This window comes from Thunnus albacares, chromosome 2, assembly GCF_914725855.1.
Source record: "Thunnus albacares chromosome 2, fThuAlb1.1, whole genome shotgun sequence".
In the NCBI taxonomy this organism is placed as follows: Eukaryota; Metazoa; Chordata; class Actinopteri; order Scombriformes; family Scombridae; genus Thunnus; species Thunnus albacares.
Window position 1 is genome coordinate 35,779,814 of NC_058107.1, and position 25,871 is coordinate 35,805,684.

General features: G+C 39.2%; 1 protein-coding gene across 3 annotated transcripts in view; it reads right to left on the reverse strand.

Annotated features, from left to right (window-relative positions):
- mmp11a (matrix metallopeptidase 11a) overlaps positions 1-25,871 on the reverse strand; it is a 42,754-nt gene that overhangs the window by 13,186 nt on the left and 3,697 nt on the right. For all 3 annotated transcript variants that reach the window (XR_006398712.1, XM_044332713.1, XM_044332722.1), the window contains exons 2-6: positions 11,392-11,618; positions 6,944-7,087; positions 5,204-5,337; positions 3,661-3,899; positions 1,859-2,063 (exon numbers count right to left, since the gene is read on the reverse strand). Coding sequence is in view for 2 of the 3 variants with exons in the window: in XM_044332713.1 (XP_044188648.1) it covers positions 1,859-2,063; positions 3,661-3,899; positions 5,204-5,337; positions 6,944-7,087; positions 11,392-11,618 (949 nt within the window). In the remaining variant the exon portion in view is untranslated. The remainder of the gene's footprint in view (positions 1-1,858; positions 2,064-3,660; positions 3,900-5,203; positions 5,338-6,943; positions 7,088-11,391; positions 11,619-25,871) is intronic.

Here is a 25,871-nt window from a genome sequence, read left to right on the forward strand (position 1 = left end):
AATATATATAATATGTATATAACTCTAAAGAGCTTTGTCCTTAATATAATCTGAAATTAACTGAATTGAATTGAATGAATGCAAAGTTTACTTAACTTTTATATTGATAAAAATGATTAAAGGATTCCAACAGAAGTTTCACGGCAAAAAAGTATGAAAATCTCTTTAGAAACTTCTGAAACTACACCTGCAAAATAATCCACTTCTTCATTGTCCATCTGTATGTTCAGCATGTTCAAAACAACCGTCCATTTTTGTTAATGCTAATGACTTAAACTACTTAAATCCTAAGTATGCCTAACTTTGATGTTAAAACTAGAACATCAGAAAGCAGCATTAATTCATTTCAGTAACATTTTGAGACAAATTAAAATGTCAGTTAATGTCTGTATGTTTCAAGAAGTCATGGAGGTTGGAGTTGATATTGTGACACATTAAACTGTCTTTAGCTGTGTCTTCTTTCCAAAAACACACCAAAACTGAGCTTGACAACCGCTCAGTTAACCTGTACAAACCTTTAGCTAAATAACTAGCCAGCAAGCTAGCCAACAGAACCACCTATGTTTACAGTGACATGCTAATGCTAGCAAGTCACATTAGCGAGTGTGCTAAACAAACATGTTAACAGGAGGCAGCAACAGTTTGTTCAGCAGGCTAGATACTGTAGTTAGCTAGCTAAAAAACTGATATTTATCGGAGATAACATTTCTAATTTTGCTTGCAGCTCCCTTAACTGTGAAATGTTTTGACTTTGAAAACTTTAAGAAAGCTGGGATGTTTTGGGATCGCTCTTGGGCACTAAAATAAATTTAAATTCAAGGAGAATATCTTTTAAAATAGAAACTTACCAAGATGTACTGTATCATGATGAAATATTTAACAGTACAGAAATTATGTCTGTTTGTCTGTTCAGTTCTGTTGGTGGGAAAAGCAATTGAAGCCTTTTTCTCTGTTTTTTTTGACATTTTATAGACTAAAAAGGTTAATCTAGAAAATAATAAAGATAATGAGAATAACCATTTGTTGCATCCCTAAAAAACAGCAAACAGACTTAAAACATTTTATAGTAACATGCCAATGCTAGCAAGTCACATTAGCGAGTGTGCTAAACAAACATGTTAACAGGAGGCAGTAACAGTTTGTTCAGCAGGCTAGATACTGTAGTTAGCTAGCTAAAAAAAACTGATATTGTTCAGAGATAACATTTCTAATTTTGCTTGCAGCTCCCTTTTGATGTTTTAAAAACTTAACTGTGAACTGTTTTGACTTTGAAAACTTTAAGAAAGCTGGGATGTTTTGGGATCGCTCTTAGGCACTAAAATAAATTTAAATTCAGGGAGAATATCTTTTAAATTAGAAACTTACCAAGATGTACTGTATAATATTATGTCTGTTTGTCTGTTCAGTTCTGTTGGTGGGAAAAGCAATTGAAGAAGTCACCTTGGGCATTTTATAGACTAAAAAGGTTAATCTAGAAAATAATAAAGATAATGAGAATAATCGTTAGTTGCATCCCTAAAAAAACAGCAGACAGACTTAAAACATTTTCCATGATTATGAATGTTTTTGGCAATCTTAAAAATGGGAAATCCAGTCATATGTATCTGCAATGTGGTTTGAAAATAAGAGTATAATTGCACATACTACCTGGCCCAAATATAATAGAAATATTCACAAGAAAGTCTTAACTGCAGCTATGTCTAAGCTCTGTGTTAATTAACATTTTTACACATATTTAAACTTGCCTAAAAGGGCGGGATCATTTACGTCTGTGGATCTATACAATTACGCTAAAGTCTCTCCCCAGTGATCCTGTGCTCACATGAAACCAGAAACCACAAACGTCTTTGCTGCCCACCTTGAAAGAACCAAATATTCCCTGACTTGTCTTCAAAGGCGGCGTCGATGTTGTCTGGAATCCCCCTCCAGTGACGAGATGCCAGCGCTGGGTAACCGCTCTGCAGTTGCCCGTCCCTGATCCGCCAAACGTAGCCCGACTTAAAGAAGAACAGCTCCCCCCGGATCATAGACACGGCATCAAAGTCCGTCTGGCAGGCATCAGGCTGGAATTAAGACAGATCACTTGTTCATCTCCTCATGCCAAAAACACGCAAATGTAGTTTCTAACAAGTGGTGATTTTATTGCAGTTGGGTGATATGTTAAAGAGACTTTTTATTGTCTGAAAGGATCCTAACATAAAGCGGAGAGGGGGTTTCTGTGCTTCTTACGGTCCAGCTGAGGACTGCTTTTATTGCCACAAAACCATGACGAGGAATTTCATGGATTTTCTGCACAACTGAAAGAACCTCTCAGTTACAAGTCTTACAAGAGAAAATATCTCTGAAGTGGAAAATTTTGCTGAGTGCTCGTATGTGAGATTACTTAGTAAAATAACTTCTCATCTTTGGTTCAAATATGTTCAAAGCTGGCCACCACACTTTGCTCCAGACTGTAATATCTCAACAACTTTGATGAGGATGAATTGTTTGAAATTCTATACAGACATTCATGGTCAGCAGATGATGAATTTAGAGCTGTAACAAATCATCGATTAATTGAGTTGATCAAAAGATTATGAATCAGCAACTATTTTGACATTAAGTTAATTGTTTCAGTCATTTTTCAAGCAAAAATACCCAACATTTCCAGTTTCTCATCTGCTTTTCCTTATCACTTAATAGTAAATTAAATATCTTCAGGCTGATCAGATAAAACATGCCGTTTGAAGACCTTGGATCCAGTGAAACTGGGATGGGCGTTTTTTTTTTATTACTTGTGATATTTCAAATATTAATCATGAGAATAATTGGCAGAATAATCATTAGATGCAGCCCTAGATGAACCCTGCTTCAGTGATCTTCTGACTATTCATCATTATGTTGACATTTGTGGTTGTGAGTGAAAAAAACTCAACAACTATGGGATTGAATGCCATGAAAACATTCATGGTCCTTCACACTCCATCCAGCGCCACCATCAGGTCAAAATTTTAATATGTCTAATACTTTTAATTTATGACCCCATCAGCTTCAACTTTGTCTTTAGTGCTAATTAGTAAATGTTAGCATGAACATGGTAAACATTATACCAGCTAAACATCAACATCAACAGCATTTTCACTGTAACCATGTTGGCATTTAGCTTAAAGCCTCACAGAGCTGCTAGCATATCTTGCTACATTCTTGATCTTGTTTAATGTCTTTAAAACAATCCACAGAATAAACCAAGCTTTATTTTATCAGGATGTATGATTATTGCATTCATTGTCATTTATTGTAGAGACAAGAAGGCAGAATACAAAAGGTTTATCACAGTCGTCCATATTCATTAAATCAGGCTTGAGTTGGAGCAATATTTGGGCTTTGGGTCTGCCAGTCCCATTAAAGAAAGATGTGTCTTATTATTATGTTTAAGACTATATTTATTACAGGCTTTTTATTCTGAACCATTCCCTAAGTGGCTGGATTTGGATTCTTCATGCAATCTTACTCATGGATCGAGGCATATTTTCTAATCTTTGGGATTACCGACCAGTTATTTGGAGCATATGTGTTGTTTTTCATTAAATAGATATTGGAAAAACATGTAGAAATCTTATCATTCAATACAGTCAGCCTGTAATTGATTGTTATTGTAAATCTAGCATCAGTTCCACTCACATTAGTGACAATCTCATTGGTCTCTGTGAAGGATGGAGGTGGAGGTGGGGGTGGTGGTGAGGGCTGGACTTGTGGATGAGTCCCGTACAGGTACTGGATGCCTCGCTTGTCATCCTCGCTCAGCTTCAGCGGGTAGGAGAAGGAGTAGTATGCGGACATGATGGCTCCCCGCTCTCGGGAATGCTGCAGGCCCAGGACGTGCCCGAACTCATGGGCAGCAACCTGGAGAAGGTCTGTGCCTGCAGGAGAGGTGGGGGGTGGGGGGGTGGTGGGGGGGGGGAGACAAGCCTCAGAGGATGCACAAGAAAACCACACCTGGCTCAAATACTATCTTAAAATACTTCTTGGCATTTGTTTTGACCTGCTTGCAGCGGCAGACAGGTGGTGTTTTTGCTACCTGAGACGATACAGTGCCAGGAACATCAACACTACCTAAAGAGTAATAAAAAAGTCCCTAACCACTTCCTCTCCCTGCTCAGCTATATTTGGGGAGTAACTAGTTACATGTAAAGACGTTATGTAATTAAATTACAAAACAAATGTGATTGTAATCTGTTAGTTACTGAGAAGTTACAGTTACTAATCAAAATGTTGGGTTTACATCTGAATATATTCTTTTCTGTAAAAAGTTTATAATGTAACATTCATTCTGTTGCTTTGAATCTTTTTGACATGCAGGAATGTTTTCTTTTGGAATATTTCTGGACAACGCGGGTCAGTAAAGCCATTGGGACAAGACGGCTTACAAGGAGCTGTCTCTACATCTAAACAGACTCCATTCATTTGACAGTATGTTTTTGATTGGTTCTCCTTTTGCCAATCAAATCAATAATCATTGCTGAGGCTGCCACGCCTGCGACCAGCTGACCACGTCAAGACGAGCGGCCACGTCGTCGGACAAGAAGGCCTTTCAGTGCTGAACAGTGAGGTTTACACTGCCTGGTTTAAATTTATGGTTTTAGCACTTTTCAGCTTTACTGCCCCGTTTAAAACATTTGTTAGAAAAGTAATCAAAAAGTAATCAACTGTAATAAGTTACAGTATTTTGCTGAAGCAATTTAAAAATAGTTACATTATTTCTAACATTTTTAACAGGGTAACTTATCATCTGTAACCATCATATTTCAAAAGTAACCTTCCCAAAACTGCAGCTATACTGTTTACCTGTCCATGTCCACTCAACTAGTGAACTGTGTGTATGTCAACTGCAACTATATGTCATTATCTGTTATTTGTTTCATCTAGCTCTTATTTTATCTTATTTTAAATCTGTTTTATTGGTTTTATTATCACATTTTCATCATTTTTATTGCTCGTCTGGTATACATAATATCTGTTTTCTTTGTGAAACTAACCCTTAACATACAGTAACTCACCCTTATTATGTTTGAATGTATGTATTGACCCTTGTGAACCCTATTTTATTGAATTTATTTTGCTTTATGCTCTACTAAAAGCAGTAAGTATAAAGTAAAATTTAAAAAAATGTTATTTTATTTACTGTTCTTTTTGTTTTTCCAGACCTTCTCAGCCACTCACTCACCCATGTGGTTTCCGAGGGTCCAGGACTCATCGTAGTCGAAGTGGATGTCGCCCTGTCGGTGTGTTTTGGGGAAGAAAGCGTGAGCGAGAATCCCACCCGGGCCGTCAAAGGGAAGGTTGTCTCCATGCCAGGACCTACAGGCCCGTAAAACAAACGCTCTGATGAACATAAACTCTAAAAGGCTTAAAGCGTGATCAATCTTTAAAATCAAACTTTACAGACAACAAAACAATCTCAACAACAATCTGTTAACTGCAGCTTTACAGAGGATTCAACAATGACAGGTAAAAGCCTGAATGATAAATGGTTAGAATACGAATATAACAAGACATCAGTAAACATGTTGAGTTCCCTTTTGAGCCAAAAACAACAAACGATTATTGCAAGTATCAAGTAGTCTGACAATTATTTTCATGATTCATTGTATAATATTTAAAAAATGTCAGAATTTAGTGACAATTTATCAGAAATCAGGAGTCCAAAACACAAAATGTTCAGTTTATCATTATAAAAAACTAAGAAAACTAGCAAATATTCACAATTTAGAAGCTGGAAATCTGAGAATTTTTACTATTTTTGCTTTAAAGAGTCATTTAAAGTTAACAAATTATCAAAACTGTTGTGGACTCATCTATCAACAGACTAATCATTTAATTGACTAATCATTTAATCGCTGGAAATAATCACATAGTCTATTTTTAAATTGCCTATTCTATGGAGCCCTGAAACTGACAAAAGGCAGTAAAAGTCACACATAAATAAATAAATAAATAAATAAATAATACAGTTAGTTAAATAAATAAAAAGCAGTGTAAAGCTTTATACTTTTCCTTTAACTTCCAATTAGCTGGTAAAAAAAAGAATATTTATCAACTTCTTCTTTAACCATAATCAGTTGATTGAAGAAAATGAAAACTTAAAACTTGACTTGATCATTTGCTCTTGGCATATTTTTACAGTAACTGTTTATTTATTCTCACACAAAATATCTCTCAGGTTTCTCACCATCTTTCCAATTTTCCTCATTTTAATAAGTGTTATTAGTGTATTTATGTTCACAAAACTGTAACAACATGACAAAACTCAACCGTTTCTGAGATGTATGTGTGCAGCAGAGCGAACAAAGATGAATACGAGTCAAAGCCGAACCATGATTTAAAATGAGGAAAAACAAGAAATTGCTGCAGGAATAAACAAACCAGGCTACATAAAAGAAAATGAAGCCGTTTCAAAGTTGACACAGATCCCCCATAAAACCCTGGAGATGGTAATCTGCATGTCCGTTTTTTGGCTCCACTATCTCTTTTTTTTCTGCCTTTGTGGCTCTGAAAAGCCCGAGATCTTTGTCAGAAAGGCTTCATTTTGTAAGTAAATGAGACAGATTAAATGGAATTTAAATGTTTGACTTTGTTGCCTCTGTTGACTGACGTTTGTGATTATTTCTGAAGACTACAGATTAGAAAATCCACGAAACTCACTCAGCACACCAACTGGTTACGGTATGAAGCCTAAAAACAGATACTGAGAGCTTCAGGTAGTAAAAACATGTGCACACTACGCTTGAATTGGTACAAAACAAAAGTTAAAGGACCAGTGTGTAGAATTTAGTGGCATCTAGTGGTGAGGTTGCAGATTGCAACCAACTGAAACCCCTCCGTTCCTTCCCCATAACAAATCAATTCTTTCTTTTTTATTTATGTTTAATTAAGATGTTTTTTCTCCACGTCTCAGTCTGCCCACCTGGTGAAGTCGATGCGGATGTCGGCCCTCCCGCTGTGGACCTCGGTGAAGGTGAGCGGGGTGACGTCACTCCAGATTTTCAGCGCTTCCCGAAAGACACGCCGAACGTTTTCCTCGCTTATCTGCCAGGGAAACCGGATGATCCTGCAGGAGACATACAGTATATGCAGGTGTCAAACACACACACAAACACACACACACACATACACACACACACACACACAGGATGTACAGTACAGGAGTCAGAGAGGGACCACCGGCCTTGCATGCCTCCCTCTATAATCTGATATCTGCCGTCGTCTCATCAGCAGGGAGGTGTGCTGTTACTGACGCACTCAGGCTCGCTAACAAAACACCGCATCATGGTCTCCTCCCTTTCCTTTTAGATAAAACCACCCAGTGTGATAACTGAGAAGAAGAAGAAGAGAAACCTCCTCATCTAACCACCAACACGTACACTTTTGTACTGTGAGGCTGCTGAATGAAACATGGAATTGTTTATCATAAAGCTGCTGCTTTTCAGTTTAGAATAAATCAACAACAACCAGCATAACTGGACAACATCATCACTGGTTCTTTTTAGGACTGCAATTATTTTCATTATCGAAATATAATTTCTTAGAGCCACAAAGTGTTGCTTTGAAGATTAACTGTCATGTATGACACAAAAAAGCTGAAAATCATCACATTTGAAAAGCTTAAACCAGCATATTTGGTATTTTTACTTGAAAAAAAAAAGGCTAAAATGATTATTTGATTATCAAAATAGCTGCTGATTGATTTTTTTGTCAGCTAATCTTTGCAGCTCTGGTTCTTTTGATGGAATCTGATTTTGTCTGCTGCATTATTTTTATGGCACAAAACAGGAAGAAGGTCGTCAGTCCAGAGCATGTCGGCTTACCTGCAAGAATTTATACTTCATTCAAGGAGGGGGAGGAGGGACAGGAAGCAGCGAGGTTTATGGGAAATGTGGTATTAATTTAGGAAAACATTAGCACTTAAAAAACTACCGCTGACAACTGTCTCTTTTGTTTGCACAAATTATAAAATATATGGCGGCAGAGGCACCTTGAAAAGTTGGAATGCTGCTTTAAAGCCAGATGTGACCCAAAAATATGCACTAAAGTCAGATTTAGAAAAGTTATTAAAATTTGATCTTCGGTTCTTCAGACACTGTGCAAAAAGACAACTGCAAATGCAATTATTTATGTAGATTACCTTAAGTTCTTGCACAAATACCCTGTAAATGAGCAATTAAAGAATTTTCTAAATCAGTCCCACAAGCTGAAATAGGTCATTAATCTAGTGTTTTATTGAAAGGATAAGGCTGGAGATATTTTGTGTTTTTCTTATTGTCAACAAAATCCATGAAAAGACCAAAATCAACAATGTGTTTAAGGCTCCTTTCGTTTAAACGCGATAAAATCTTTGGTCATAAATCCTAAACGGTGTCCTAGATCTCACTGTGAGACTCGTCCACCAACGACCGAAGACAGCTTGAAGCAAAACTCTGACAGAAATATGAGACCAAATTCCAGAATATGACATGAAATAAATAAACCGACCGATGTGTTTCATAAGTGCAGTTTTTTCAAATAAAATTTAGGGGAAAAACTCGTCCATAACACACAAAAAACAAAAGGGAAGTTTGTGAGACTTTCCTGCATTTTCAAAACATCAAAGCTGCAGACGGATGACGAATTGATGACGTGTCTCATCTCACAATCTGACAGCCTCAAACTGATATCGCACAGACTGCGACCAAGACTTTATTATAGTCGTCTTGCAATAAACCTACATCATCGATACTTCCTGACGTCCCTACTCTGTAGCTCTAAGCCTCAAGTCCTACTGGTTCCTACTGAAGATTTTTAAAAAACAGCTTACGGATATATAGTTTCATTTTTAAAATAGCTGAGTAATTTCCTAAGACAGCTGTAGCCACTGTAGTTTTTTAACAAATAAACAAGAGGAAATGGTGCAAATTTGCTGGAGACTATTTTTGCTAAATGAGAATCCACATTTGGTGCTGTAGTGAGTATTTCCTGCAGCAGGACAGTGTATGTGTGTGTGTGTGTGTGTGTGTGTGTGTGTGGGAGTGAGTCACAGAGTTCATGGTGATGAAGGAACAGGGCAGCTGTGTGGATCATCGTCGTGTTTATTCGACGTTAATTGTTTAACGGAGGTCTACGGCACAGAGGAATAAGATACACACATAATACTTGTTGGTATTATGGGATTTGTTGATAATATAATTCATTTTATAATTGTGTGAGTCAGATATGAACTATGACTGGAAAACAAACTTTGATAAAACACTTCTTTCAGTCCACCTCCCGCCTGCGACTGTACCATAACAAGCTTGATCCTTTAATGTTTTGCAGCCACCTGAGAACTCCTTTTCAATTTAGTTAACAACCGTTAAAGCAGTTAAAACAACACCGCTCTCAGCTGACCGAGCATGACTTCGAGCGTCGTGCCAGAACTTGCTCCGCACGCTCGAAACACTCGCTGGTTTCTAAATAAAAAGTAAACACAGGGACTCATTAGCGTGGCTCCACTCTTTCGCCGTTCATGTTTCAAGTCATTTGGAAAGAGGGGCGACGGTGGCCTCGTTAGGTCATGCAGAAGTGTAGTTTGACATAGCGGGTTGTTGCCATCATCACTCTGGCAGGTGTCACTTTATTGGTCCGATCCAGCAGAATCTTATTAGTCTGTGGTCAGTGCTGCTAATAAAAGTTTTCTGCCCCCCCCCCCTCTCTCTTACTCTCTCTCTCTGTCTGTCTTAATATAGTGTTCTGTTAAAGAGTGACTACAATGAAAGAGACCCCAGGAGACACAGACAGAGAGGCAGCAGCCAGTAGATGACTGCCAGACACTCGACGGTGCCAAGGCCTTAGATGAAAGAAAACCAGCACCCCCCCTTTTTTTTCAGAATGGTAATTTCAAGACTTAATTTTGTAAGTGCTGTATTGGCCTTCTTATGTTACCTTTTTCTCCCTTGAGCTCATTTATCAATGTGTCCAAAATTTTGTCCGCCTTGAACTTGAGGGATTATGATAAAAACAATCTACCGTATCATCTTTTTTTTTTTTTTTTTTATCAGCATATGAAGTTTACTCAATTTGTCACGCAATTGTAGATGTTCAAACTTCCATTATTCTCAAAAGTTTTAGGGGATTTCTCATCCACGTTGGCTTCAAAGTTGAGCTTCATAAGTTAAAAAACACGAGCAGACGATGGTCCTGAAAAGTCTTCAAAAGCAAAAATTGTTGGTGTATGTGTTTGCAGGCTGTCAGGAGATGTTCTGACATCTTTAAACAACCTGCGTCCAGACTAAAACCTTCTCAGAGTTTTTCCAAAATGACCTCCAGAGTGTGTAAATGTGAGATTTGGCGTTGTATTGTGTACTTAGAAAAAACAGAACTTTGTAGAAAACGCTGTCATATCTGTGACAAAACAGATGGTGGCAGTAGTAGTAGAAGAAGAAGAAGAAGAAGAAGAAGAAGAAGAAGAAGAAGAAGAAGAAGGAGTGTTGTTCTTTTTGTTTTCTACTTTGATAGTTTGTTTAGAATTAAACGCAGCCTTTCTCTGCTGAAACTGTTGTAATCTGCTCGCAATAATGTCACGAAGCCGCCGTTGAAACAGAAACATAACACAGTTTTATTCTGGTTTTCTATGGCTGACTTACTCATCTGTCCTCCGCACATGCTCAGTAGGAGAATTACCTGTTTTGGCGTTTTAATGTAGATGGAAGTTACAGTTGTTTTTGCATGAAAACAACGTTTTAGAATTTAGCAGCTTAATGTAGACGTTGTCTCAGTCAGCATCATCAGACCTGCAGCAAACACTGTCACTGCAGCTACAGGAAGTTCATCCACTCATAGTCGGCAAATGTAAGTTTTAGCAAAACAATTATAGGGCAAAATGAGTTATACAGGCATCTACTTCACATTCACTCAGTTTTTATGACTTAAATCATTTTTTAATTCGTTAATCCGTCCACCGATTTGTTGCTGCTTACCTGGGTCCAGATTGCAATAACTTAATTAATTATATCATCAGGAATTTCTGTGATATACTGCTGAGAAGTACTGACAAAATGTGATATAATAATAATTTGGCTTGTATGATCGTGGGCATATGATCATACAAGCCAAATTACAAGAAGGTGTCTTATTGCAGCACATTTATTTGGACTAAGATGTTGAACAATCACTTATAGATGTAATGTTTTTATTTGTTCACATACATTTGACCACATAGTTTATCATTGACCAGCGAGGTTCAACTGTAAGATCAATACTGGAAAGTCCAGTCATGTTTTGACATCTACATTATCATAATACATAATCTCATCTGCCACAAGGTTACAAAGATTAGAAACCAAAATACTCTTTGACCAATAAGAGTTGAGTGTGGTTTTATGTAAATCTGCAGATCCGTACCTGTATGTGAGGTCATTCTTCTCCAGTCGGCCTCCGTACAGGACGAAGCGTCTCTGGCGCTGGCGCCCCCGGTAATGCACTTCCTTCTCGGCGGGGTAGTCCGGCACGCCGCAGCGAGGTCGGTTCCGTGTGTAAGGTGTGTTGGTTAGCACACTCAACTCCTTCATCAATTCATGAACAATATCAACCTTCTCCGTCGTCTTCAAGTCTGGGAACTTTTCAGAGTCCTGGAACAACATCAGTATTCATATGTGTGAGTGCATTCTGCTTTTTTTTTGTTTAAACAGTAATGAATTACAAAAATGGAAAACAGGTTATGTTTTGTAATTTGATCTGATTTTGTGTGACATGAAAATAAAAAATGCCTCAATTACAGACAGTGGGAGAATGAGGGAGAGAATTTGCAACTGAGGTCAAACCGGTGAAGATGCAGTTCGCCACATGTGAGATTTTATGATATGTTGAGCAAAGATTAAGCCAGAGACATGTAAGAAATACAGTTTTTTGTTGTTTTTTTTTACATGTTGGCACAAACTATTTATAATATTTATGGTACTGGTTGTCATTTTTGTAGTTTAAACATCGTTAGTGTTTTTATCAATGCAAAGCAACACTTAACACAAAACATAGCTGAGCCTGATGGGAATATCGTTAGTTTTGCATGTATTCTTCATTAAATAAGTATTGGACAAATTAAAATTTTGAAGGAGGGAAAGTTAAGGGATCATCAATGTCAGTAGACCACAAATGTCTGCACCAAATTTCATGGCTATGTTTTAGAGAGTAGTTATTTCAGTCCAAATTACAATAACTTTATTTGTAGAGCACTTTATTTTTTAGCACTTTTTCTTAAGACAGTTACAAAGTGTAACAAATGACATCACCATCCTTAGAGCCACACCACCAGCATTGCGGATAACAAGAATAAGAGTCTACAGCCATGCTAGCAGCTTTGTGAGACTGCTTTGCTTTGAGCTAAACGCTAACATCACCATGCTAACATGTTGATCTTTATAATGTTTACAATGTCCACCATCTCAGTATAGCGTGTTAGCATGCTAACATTTGCTAATGAGCACAAAACACAGCTAAGGCTGATGGGAATGTTCATTAATATTGCAACTGTTTGGTCAAACAACAAAGTATTTGACAAATCAAAAATTTGACCTGATTTTGGCGCTACATCAGAAGTTCAGTGATCACCAGAGTCATTACATGTCATCCTGAGGGGGACATGAATGTGTGTTCTACATTTCATGACAATCCATAGTTTTTTGGTGGCACTAAAAACTAAAAATGTCAACCTCATGGTGGCGCTAGAGGAAAAGTCAGAGGATCACCAAAGTCATTAAGATTCATCCACTGGGAGCCATGAAAGTCTGTATAAAATTTTTTGGGAATCCATCTTGTTAATTTTGAGATATTTCACTGGATTTGTGAAAATGTTGACCCACTGGTGGCGTTAGAGGAAAAGTCAGAGGATCACCAAAGTCAGTAGGATTCATCCTCTGGGGAACATGAATGTCTTTACAACATTTCTTGGCAAACCATGAATTAGTTTGTAGGATATTTCTGTCAGGATCAAAATTGTGCACCAACCTCCTGCTTGTACGGCTAATAAGAAGAAGAAAAAAAGGAAAAATAAGAAAAATAAGTGGATGAGAAAGGTTTCAAGTTTCAAGAAGAAGCAGGAAACCAAGAGAAAGACCAGAGGCAGACATGGATATGAAACAGCATCATGTTGAGTTCATTTTGAACTCTGAGGTTAATGACAGCACACACTCATAATCAGGTCACTGAGCCACGTAGTTTGCCCTAGTTTAAGAGACAGTCGGTCCCAGAGTGTCCCATTATCGTTAATACCCCCCCTGCCAGATCCAGAGGAAATAGCTCTGCTCATTTCCACAGAAGCAAATTACAGAGGAGCGCTGTGCCATCCGCACCTCCTCATCTGAATCAGGCCACAGCCTCTAAACCAAACCACATCTGCAGCACTTACAGGGAAACTTTTGGGTGTTCTCCTCAAATCACAAAATTACTTTGCATTTCCTTTTCCGCTGCTGCTCACAACAACCTGTGGGAAAAGACGCTATCAATATATTATGGAAAGATGAAACCGATTACCTCAATCGTCAGTGCCCTTGAGTTTTCCCACGACTTCTCTCTTACATAATGCTTGGAGGACTGTAAGACCACCATCACTCTGACGTTTGACCTCACTGACACTCACTGTTGTACTTTTCTGAAATATTGCGACGTCCATGAGTTGTTTTTCCACTGAGCACTGATTCAGGTAAAACAATGTCAACACTTTACAGGTTACAAATGGGCTACATCTGTCAAAAAGACAGAAAGTTGCATTATTTCAACTGTATTTAAAAGATTATGTAACTAGACATTAAACCAACACTCTTTCTAATGTTTTAGCTGTAATCTCTGCTGTCTGCCCTGCCATGCTCAACACTTCACTCTGTCAAGCAGCTGACCTTTAACCTGCAACGGTTTTGGGTTTGTGGGAAACGTTGTGTTCGTTTAAAGCCAATGTAACAGAAATATTAAATTAAAAAGATTTTTAAAATGTATCATTTGAACGTTGAATGCTGCTGTCACTTCACTGTCATCTGCATTTTAAACACACTGTTATTTGCAATAATGCACAGTGCATCTTATGACCAGTACCCATACTATTATTTGCAATATTTGCAACAGTGCATGGGGTTAGGGTTAGGACAAACAGAGAAAACCTTGGTAGCATGTGTATGCATGCAGGTAGCATGTGAACATGAAGGTTTTGGGATGTTAACAACATGTTTTGTACATTATGCTTCATCAGAAATGCTTGTTGGATTGTCAACCAGCTGCAGAAACTCCTCCCCCACAACTTTCCGATGCTGGAATTGGGTTGAGTGCGTCTGACAATTGCTGCAAATCCAACAGTCCAAAATTCACGCCCAACTTATGCAGTGATTGGCCAGATCAGTGGATGTAACAAAGTAGGCAGGGTTCAAAGTTCTCTCAAGCTCAATATTTCTGTCACTTTTCCTTTTTACGATCGAGTGCAAAGTGTTGCCGTTTGGTACAACCATTAACCATTAACAGCCTATAAGCATAGTTACTGTCCCTCATTATTTATGTCCCAGTAACGCTCATAACCAACAGGAGGTCAACAAAGAGGTGAATTGCAGTGTAAGAGACATCTGCATGCTGATATTTTGCCAAGCGAATATCTCTTCTGGTCTCGTTATGAAGCCAGTTTGTTATTGTGCACTTCTGGAAATTCAAAACACAAGTAATTATTGTGTTTATTGTGTATCTTTCCATTCAAACAGTGGTCAACAACAGCCACCAAGATCAGCACAGCTCAGGTTACAATTCAACAAACTGGAACTTTCAGTGGACGGAGGAGGAGGAGGCGTGTGCAAAAACAGTTTTTTACACGATAATGTGAATACGCCTTCATGAATCTTGCATCCTGTTGTGTGGCATCTTAAATATGCAGGATGAGTTAATTCTCTGAGTTCAGGTTAACAACTGTGCAGTCATTTCTCATAACTCAGTGTGAACATGAAACAGAAAAAGTGACAACTAAACTATTTTTTGTTTTTTGTCCTGTCTAAAGAAACACAAATAAAGATGGAAAACCGACCTTAATGTAGAGCTGCAAGTAATGATTGTTTTCATTATTTCATTTTGTCCATAAAATGTGATGAAGAAAATTGTGATAATGACCATTATAACGTCTTTGAGTCAAAGTCCAAAACCCAAAGATATTATATACTGTCATTCAAGACAAAGAAAAACATTACATCATCACATTTGAGAGGCTGAAACCAACAAATTTTTGGCATATTTGCTTAAAAAAAATAACCGAAACGGTTATTCAGTTATCAAAATAGTTGCTGATTAATTTTCCGTCAATCAACTAATCGACTAATCGCTTCAGTTCTACCTTAATGCCCCATTAAAGCCCAAAGGAAAGCTTTTCAATGCTGATAAGAAAACAGCTCTGGGAGAAACATTTGATGTATTTTTGGCATAAAAGTGAACAGAAAGGCGTTCCATATCAGTAAAAATATCAGCTTCCAAGTCTCACGCATAAACTAAGTCATGACCCTGATTCACACTAAATCCCTAACATGTAAAAAAAAAAAAAAAAAGAAAGAAAGCCAAACAATTTAGCAGAAAAAAATCTGTCTGAGGAAAGTCACAGTCATGTTTTTTTTGAGTTTAAACGAGCCACACAGCCACGCTCAGCTCTGCAGGACTCGACCGCGTCGTCGTTGTTGCAGGTTATGGGGAACAAAACCCAGCAGGATTCATGGAATGTGCTCCAGACTGCAGAAACACGGTGACTGATGGGTCTAGATCACAGAACAAACAGTACACACCTCCCTGAGCACCCCCCCCACCCCACCCCTCCACCTACTGTGTTTCACTTTGTTTAAAAGAGATTTTAGCTGCTTATTTCGTTGCACAAAGCACTTATTCACGTCAGGGGGGGGAAGTTTCTGCCCATGTCCTACAGTTTTACTTAAATGGCTGGTTGGCGTCGCTATGAATGAACTAAAAGAGCCGTGGCTCCCCGACTGAGATCCCAGGAGGTTTCAAAGGCATACCCTGAAAAACTGCTTGTTGGTCACCTTCATTATTCTCTTTTTCTTAAAGGTTTGTACTCTGAGAAATGTATAGGAGCAGTCTGTTTATCTGCTCTCCTGCAGCAGAGAGAACCTCAGATAAACAACAAAGCCCTTATCAAGGTGTAAAGCCGGTCTGAAAGGTATGGATCTGAAAGGTTGTTGACATGAAACTGGTGGAAAACCTAACCAGTTTGGAATTCAGAGTATATATATGGTGCTTTGTGTTCTTTTTAAAAAAAAAACAACATTTATTTACTCTGGGGAAGCTGACGGGGGCCAAAGCTACCATGAGGACACTGAGTTCATGTCTTCAGTATTGTTTCCTGGAATTTGGGGATTTTAACAACCTGAGAAGGAGTGTGAGTTCAACAACTGGAGATGAAATACATACTTAAAGGCCTATTTGGTAGAAGTCACTATCTTTAAAAAAGTTCAAATTAGCTTTGTTCGATTAGTAATCCAAACTTGGTCCTTGTCAGGAAAATGCAAACACAGGTCATTTTAGATATTTGTACAAGTGACTGATGCTGTTGTTTTGCTGGCGAGGACGGTCTTACTCAGTACCCTCTGTGGTCTTTGTTAAACCTGCAGTGCGGAACTTTTACATATAAATGAACGTCCGTTACATCCAAGACAAACGATATCACACAATGCTAATTAAGCCTATCACCTCCAATTAAATCTGTCTGTATTTCACAATATACAGCGTTTTTAAATCTCATGTCGTGCACAACATTCCCTTGCTGGCCGTTTTGCTGTTAATCATGCGGATCTTCTAGACTTTCCCAATCTTATCGGACCGAATGGATCAAATTCTTATAGTGAAACAAGTCATTTCGCCGGGGGTTGTGTAACGCTCAGAACACTTTATCCACCGTTTTACCGCCACAACAGTTGGTTACAGCCAGTACGTGCTGGACATCGGGCATACTAGGACATATCCTGGTGGGTTAGGGTTAGGGTTAGGGCGTCAGGGCGTTAGGGTTATGGTTAGGGCGTTAGGGTTATGGTTAGGGTTAGGGCGTTAGGGTTATGGTTAGGGCGTTAGGGTTATGGTTATGGTTAGGGTTAGGGCGTTAGGGTTATGGTTATGGTTATGGTTAGGGTTAGGGCGTCAGGGCGTTAGGGTTATGGTTAGGGCGTCAGGGCGTTAGGGTTATGGTTAGGGTTAGGGTGAGGGTGTCAGGGCGTTAGGGTTATGGTTAGGGTTAGGGTGAGGGCGTCAGGGCGTTAGGGTTATGGTTAGGGTTAGGGTGAGGGCGTCAGGGCGTTAGGGTTATGGTTAGGGTTAGGGTGAGGGCGTCAGGGCATTAGGGTTATGGTTAGTTCGTCAGGGCGTTAGGGTTATGGTTATGGTTAGGGTGAGGGCGTCAGGGCATTAGGGTTATGGTTAGTTCGTCAGGGCGTTAGGGTTATGGTTATGGTTAGGGTTAGGGTTAGGGCGTCAGGGCGTTATGGTTATGGTTAGGGTTAGGGCATTAGGGTTATGGTTAGGGTTAGGGCGTCAGGGCGTTATGGTTATGGTTAGGGTGTCAGGGCGTTAGGGTTATGGTTAGAGAGCTGCTGCATGCCTGTGTGAGGCCAATTCAGACCAAATCAGGTGTTGCCGTGCGCCGCTGCAGGGTTGAGCAGAGGTGTAGGGGCGTGTTTATTTGTGCTCTAGAACATAACCGCTGTTAAACAATCAGAAAATAACGTTTTATTGATCTGATTCACCGGCTTTCTTGCTACCACCGCTCCCTCTCTCCACTGACTCTCTAGCTCACTCGACCACAGCTACTCTCTCTCTCTTTTTTAAAATGAGTCGGGAAGCCGATAGAAAAGTCAAAATTTACTTGAAATGTTATCAAATGAAGAGAAATGTCCTCCCCTCGTCCTAGTAACGTCTTTGTCCTCAGGTAATCACAGCCGAGCCTTTACTATCACTGCCAGAAGAGGGAGACAAAAGTCCTGCACTCTGGCTTTAAGAGCGGGGATTTGAACTGCCAATCACCTGGTCACAAGCCCCCAAACAAGTCAATTTAGCCTGAGTTGCCCGCTGCCTGATCCCAGTGAGTGAGCTGGAGGGGAGTGTTGGCTTTCAGGGTCGTAAATCTTCAGCTAATTCTAAGTGGTGGCTGCATGTGGGCCGCCTCTGTCATTTCAAAGAGGGAGATGAAAAAAGAAGTGTGGTTAAAAGACTAAATCCCCCCCTCCCGCCTGTGTGTCAAATGGATTGTTTGACCTGTCTGACCCCTGCAGCTGAGTAAAACCTTAAACCTGCTTGATTCCCAACAGGTTTCACATCAAAGTTCAAGGTTAAACCCAAACAAGAACATTAGCTGGATCTAGAATATCTTGTATATTTTCTTCTTTTATTGAGCTGTTTCTATCAATAAACAGAAACTTTTGCCCCCAAACCTTCATGTTTTTGATTCAGTTGAGCTCACATGATAATCTTTCTGCTCTTGCAAACAATAAAAACAGTGCACTTTTTGAGAAAACTAAAAAAAACTTGCAGAATGCTATTTGTTAAGGATACCCAATATATAACACACTGTTTTTGGACTATATTACTATATTATGTGTTAACAATACCGTAATAACTATACAAAGATACTGTAAACAATACCACATAATATAGTAATATAGTCCAAAAACAGTGTGTTATGTATTGGGTATCCTTAACAAATAGCATTCTGCAAGAAAACAAGCTTTTTTTAAACAAATTTTCTCAAAAAAGTGCATTTTTCAGATAGGAAATTGATATATTTAAATAAATTGTAAAAGACAAGTTGCCTTCCTCTTATGTACGTGAGATTGACTCAAAATAAACTACATTGTGTGTGTGTTCATGGTAATGAAGGAACATGTCAGCCAGTGCAACAGTTTGGCTCACTGACGTGCTTACAATAGTTTTTGGACAATAGAGACACAATTCTTGTTAGTAGATCAATTTGTTGTTGGTTTGAGTCTTTTCAATAATATTTATTGACAATAAGAAGAATATAGAATATCACCAGACTTAACTTTTGAACTAAAAGCTTGATTAAAAAGAATGTTTGACATTTTGGAAATATGCTTATTCGCTTTCTTGCCAAAAGTTAAGTGAAAAGATTAATACCACTAAATATGAAGCTACAGCCAGCTAACCTAGGACAAAGACTGGAGACAAGGGGAAACAGCTAGCCTGGCTCTTCCCAGAAGTAACAAAATCTGCTGTTTTACGGAACTTTATGTGCCTGGCTATTTCCTGGTCTTGACCAGTAAGTTCCTGGAGTCTCTTTGGGCTGCTGGGCAAGTCCCGACCAAGGGGAAAAAAAAGGCAATAAGTTTGTTTTTTGTACGTTGTTTTTACACTTTGGTTTGTGTATTGATTTAAGAAAAAAGATATAATTTTTTAATTAGTGAGCTTTAGAGTCCTGCTAGCTGCTGGCGGTAGCTTTATATTTATCGGAAAGACATGAGTGGTATCTATCTTCTCATCTGACTCTCGGTATGAAAGTAACTGATGATTTGAGACAGAATATTCTCTGAAAATCTGTCACTCTGAAAAATGATCACAGCAGCAACTAGAAGATCGTACTCAGTAGAGTGCAGATGTCCGCCAGGTGTGTACTGGCGGACATCTGGCGGATAAAAAAAAAAGGGGATTCATTCATCTCATATCATGCTTAACTTTAGTGGATCATAACATATCAGGTATTAATCTGCAAATACTCCGGTTCGAGATGAAACCAAACTTTTTTATGGATGTCAGTTTTTGAGCCATGATAAGGGTCAAAATGTGAATAGTTAAGCCATGTTTTTAGCCTAGCTGATTGCTGGAAACGCCTTATATGTCGTAGCGTATATTGTAAAATGGCAAGGATTGCTGAAGTTTTATGATAGGTTATAAAGGAATGGCGTTATAAAATAGGATTTTTAAAAATTGTGAATCAGTCCAACCATGAGAGGTTCTTGGCAGACACTCATATATGCCCGCAAAAAATATTAGGCTGATGGGTCCAGTAGTACGTGAGATTAGCTGCGGAAAGATAGGACATGCCAACATGGATCAGATAAAACCTGCGTCTGCATTAAGTCTAGAAAGGAATCTGATGGGAAATTGGAGAGTTGGGATCCAGAAGTTGTTTCTCATCACTAGCTGGATCTCAGAGAAGGTACACTGGAAGAGTTAACCAGCTGAGTTATCAATGTTACAAGTTATAACACCTGCATTGTGCTTGCATGTTTTTCATCTGTCAACAGTTTGTTGATGACTGATATCCCAATCATTCAGATTTAATGGAACAAACACAACTAGATTCTGATTTATCTCACCATGTAGGCAGATACATGTCTGAGCTTCTCTGTGAGGGCGATGAAACAAACCCTTTTAAGAATTTACATTGACAGGTGCTAGCTTGATGGTAGCCTACTGGTTATGACGCACACCACACTGCAACGTTTGCATTTTTTTTTTCTGTCTGCACCGGATCCGTGCAGGCTCGCGTCTCAGCAGCGTCTCACCGGCGTAACCGTGACCTGAAGCGTTCATTTACGCTTCAACTCTGTTTTACACGTCATTACAGTCATGTATATTGTGCTCTGAGTGCTTCCAACACATGGTTGACCTCCACTCAACAGTTTATGTAGACACACAGGCGGAGCAGTCGCTGCTGCTGCTGCTCTGCTGACGTGCTGCTCACGCTTTCCGTCTAGACACGGGGGTGATTCTGGTCATGGATCTTTGTTGCATGTCATATCCTTCTCTCTACCCCTGTTTCCTGTCTTTCTGTACTTTCATTTATCAATAATAAACAATCTAACCTGAAAGTGCGTTGGGAGTTTGGGATCTCTGTTCTCATTTTAAAGAAAAATGTGTGGAAACCCATCTGACTAATTCTGAAAAGTCTGAGGCAAAATGCTTACTTGTTGTCTTGTAAATCACTTATTATTTGTTCTTTTTTAAATTGAGTTTTAAATTGGGGAGATTTGCTCTTTTTTCTTAACTATAACAGCTTTATTCATTAAGGGTTAGCGTTTGCTTTGTCACTCAGTCAGTGACTCAGCTGCTCAAACAGGAGTTTTGTGCCCATGCTCATGTGTTTACGTGTAATTTAAGAGCAGACAATGGAAATCCTGTCAGGAGACTGTGTGACGACGTTTGAGAAAGAGAAAAAAAAAAACACAACTCTCAGGATAATTAGTCTGTCACTTTCTGCTGAGAGTGCAAGAAGTGGGTGATGATGAGACACGTAACCTCAAGAAAGCCTGAAGGCCTCGTGGATGCTTTTTCATCTAGCGGACATGTGAGGGAGTTTGTAGTAGTGGTGGTGGTGGTGGTGGTGGTGGAGGTGGAGGTGGGGGGGCGTCCATTACAAGTATGGACACATCTCGCTTCTGGTTACAGTGGTGGGAAGATCTGTGAGCAGCCGTTCAGGGGATCTGACTGCGGTATTCAGAGAGCACAGGGAAACATGTCTGAACATGGAGCGTCTGAAGAGCGTCTCCAGTCTGAGAACAAACCCACCTCCAACACCCCCAATGCATTTTTATCAGGTCACTGTCTTCAGTTTGACATGATAAAGAACCTGCAGGGAGCATTTTCACTACAAGTTTAACAGCGACCAGATTTAAGTCCACCCTTAAAGGAGACTAAGACGCACTTGAGGATAGAACTCCAAAAACTAGCAGTCCCAATTCACAACTACTGAGATGATACATTTAGATAATTGAAATTATTTGCATTAAAGGACGGGTTCATAATTTTTCAAGTCTGTCCTAAAACAGCACTCAGGAGCTCATATGAACATTGAAACAGTTTTTGCTTGTTGTAATCATTCCTCCTGTTCATAATGACCATTAGAAGATCTCCTCCAAATACGCTTTCAATGGAAGCGAAGCAAAAATGTTATTTAAAAGTTGTAATATGAGGCTTCAGCTGTCTGAGTTAGTCAAATAAAGCGGATGTCTTCCACAGTTACAGTCTTATTAGTCAATAATTCCCTCTGTGTGTCTCGATGGACATAGTTTTCCTTTTCGGCTGCGGTGGAATTATAGTAAAAAAATGAGCTAATTTAGCACTAAAAAGTTTGAAAGATATCTACTTGATTTGACTTATTCGGATGGCTGAAGCTTCATATTAGCTTCAGATAAACTTTTAAATACATTTTTGGATTTTGTCCCCCATCATTTACATTCTAAGTGCATTATGAAGGGATCTTCTAATGGTCAGTATGAACAGGAGGAATGATTACAGCAAGAAAAACATGTGATGTTTGGGCATCTGACTGTTGTTTGAAAGACAGACTTAAAAAATTTTGTGATGTTTTCTCTTACAAATGATTTTTGGCTAAGTTTGGGTGGCCTACTGCATAGAGCGCACATCAACAACAGCCAAGTGTTTCAATATGGCCTTCTTGCAAGATACTTGTGCAATAATATTAGCTAAGGCTAACATACCGTAATTCTTCAACAGTGCAGCAGACATTTAAGCTGCAGCTACCACGGCTTGAGGCTGAAGCCAACGGCTGCTAGATGCTCCAACTGACTCCCACTCTAAAAGCCTCAACTTATCTCTTGAAATACTGTTATGACCCAGCTCACCATGTCAAAGTTTAACAGAAGATATTTGTTTAAACAAATGAAACCAAATTAAAGGAGGTAACTGAAAGCTTAAGGTATGAGGTGTGGGATTCAATGGGATCAGTGATGCATGGGTGGTGTGTGTAGGTGTTGAAAGGTGCATGAAAACAATAGAAATAACTAAGGCATCATAACAAAACCAAACCGGTGCCTGAAGGGAGAAACAGAACGCTGCAAGCAGCAGAAACAGCAGCAGCAACAGCAAGCAGTCAGAGGAGGGAGACAGACTGCCGCAGCTGCAGCCTGGACTTAAACAATGGACTTAAACAATGGACTTTAACGTGTCGCCAGTTGCCTTAACGAACATCAGCAGAGACAGAGCAGACAGGTAAATCATAAGGCCAAACGAAGATGACACTTAGGGGTCATCACAATATTAAATCAATCTTTTTTTCAACGAGTCATTATGGTCTCAATCGCTAAATTCAGACCCTCTAATTAATGTGCTGGTGTTCATTTTGGAAATTATTGCTCCGTTAGTAATATTCAAAGACTTATAGTAGCTTTGATGTCTATCGTGTGGGTGTTGATTGACAGCTGCGTTGACAGTTGGCTCAGTTGACTCGCGCTGAGTCGTGAGTGTGAAAAGTGACACCCTGCACTCTTTATTCGGATGGTCCTGGCTCCAAATGGAAAAGATGGTGCCAACCATAAGCTGCAGATGTGGGCTTCAAACCAGCTCCAATGCAAAACCAATTGGGTGATGTCACACCTCGCTACGTCCATCTTTATATACAGCCTATGAAATCTACACAGAGTTTTATGCATCTGGTCCCAGTTCAACAATCATTTAGTGTGAAATCCATCGTAAAAAGACACAGAGACCAATTTGTGCACAAAAAATCTGCATCAATAGACTAGAATACATTGCACTCGACCAACATGTGTTTTGAATAAGGGCTGTAGGAAATCAATAACTGCAGCAGAAGTAGAAGAGGAAGGATGAGGGGGGAAAGTGGGTTTATCAGAAAGGAAATTTGAAAAGTTGATCACAACATACCTAAAATTCACTGAACATCTCAGGCTGATCTGAAGGTGCATTTACATTTAAAGCAACATACATTTGTTTTTGATTGTTTTAAAGCAGATGCAGGTGACACCACCAATGCTTCTAACAAACATCCGTTTAGTGTTTGTAGCAGAAAAACAAGAAGCTCCTGGTAAAGTCAGAAGCGTTTTCATAAAGATGGTATCTAACTGTCCAAAAGAAACGGTTTAAACAAATCCGGATGATAGGAAGTAAGTCATAAGTGAGTGTTTAGTTAAGGAGACAGATAAGGTTTCAATTTGAAGGGTGTGCTCTCAATGAAAAACCCCCGGACAATGGATTGCTTACAGTGAGAGAGGATTTATTGTGCCAGATAGGAGGGGTTGATGTACAATTTTTCATCAACAAATACCTCGTTATCTTCCTTCTTACTCTCCTAATCCAATATATCATCTGAAAATCAGAAACACCCGGCAGTGGAAGGTGATATAAACCATCTGGACTTAAATCTTATCTTTCATGGCACAAAAACTCCTTCTGCTGAGACCTTGGATTTGCAGATCTTATGTTCGTCTGGCTGCAGTATGACTTACTGATGATTTCATCGTTGATTGTGATTATTAATGACAGAGCATCTCCAGGGGAATAATGGTTACCAGACAAATCATGCTGCTTTTATCTTTTCTTTAAGGTTTTTTTTTTTTTTTTGTCATTTGATTTGGTGGAGATAGACTGAGACGAAAGAAAAATGACAAGCTTGAGTCAAAAGGTCCCAGGCCAGAGTTGAAGTCAGGACATCACAGTAACACAGCTTGAACCTTTCAGCTGAGTTCACACAGGATTTCTTTTTCTAGGAAAGGTGGGGTGATTTTTAAAACCACAGTATTAACTGCAACACCAAATTTAGCTCCCATCTGGAGAAACACCTGGTGTTTGAAAGTCTGTCTTGTGCTACTACACCAACTAATTTGAAGTTCATACATTAAAAATAAGAACAAAAGCTGTTTAAAGAGCCAGACTCAGCTCTGGTTTGGTATAAATATGTAAATACAAAACCTAGTTTCAATACTGATGACCACTAGCAGCTCTAAGGATCATTCTGTTGGTCCACCACTTTGGTCCAGACCGAAATATCTCAACAACTATTGGATTGATTGTAAGATTTGATACAAACGTTCACTTAACTTGGTCAATACTTTGGTTTATGGCCAAATACCTGCAAAACTCACATGTGAAGAATTGTGAATGAGACCGAAGGCCCCTCCTCCCACTAACCAACCAAAGCATCTGATTAACTTTATGAAGGAGGGGTGCATGTGCCTTTTAACTGCATCCCGCCCCCCCCCACACACACACCCCCCCGTTGTGTCTCATCACCCGCTCGCAGCTGTGACCTAGATCTGCCCGATGGGAACCCAGTCCGCCTCTGATGTCACCTTTGCTCTCACGGTTCCCCGACCAATCGGTTCACCCGAAGACATCGACATGACGGGCACAAAACAGAGAGGAAAAGCAAGGGACTCAGGGTTCATTGATAGAGGCGATATCCAAACAGTTAACTGTTAGCCCCCCTCCTCACTCCAGAGAGAAAACAGGCACTTTGTGTGTCCCGCTGCCCTGAATGCCACAGACATTGAAGCCTGTCCAGGCCTGTGTAATCACTCACTCTTTTGTCAACACGGGGGGAACAAATTGACAAAACTACAGATTAGACTCAACAGTGAAATGACCAGCAGACATAACAGAGTTGTCATCACAGGTGTTACATAGTCCTGATAATGTGTAGCTCGTTTTTCAGGTGCGGAAAAATAGTTTTTAACTCTCAGATAATCACACTGTTGACAAAAACGTTGTAACACTACACTACAATGGCGTGACTTGTGAATAAAACCATGTAAAACAATTGCAAAGCATGCAAAAATACAGAGTGGATACTAATAAATCAACACAATGAAAGCACAAAATCTCAAAGCATGTTAGATATAAATTCCTCTTAAACTCTTAAATTGTTTTCTTTTCAAAGACTTTTTCTTGTTGATGTTGAGACCCATAAAACTAAGAAAGGTCTACTTGTGACCCCTCGTCACCAGTTGCATTTGTCTACCAGTTGAGACCAGTACATTTTTAAGTCCTGAAGAAGCAAAATTATCCAATAATTTATAAGAAAAACATAAATGTTAGAGGACAAAATGATCATTTTTCATTTGCAAACCTTTTTGGGAGTTCCGACCCTCGATCAGTTTGGG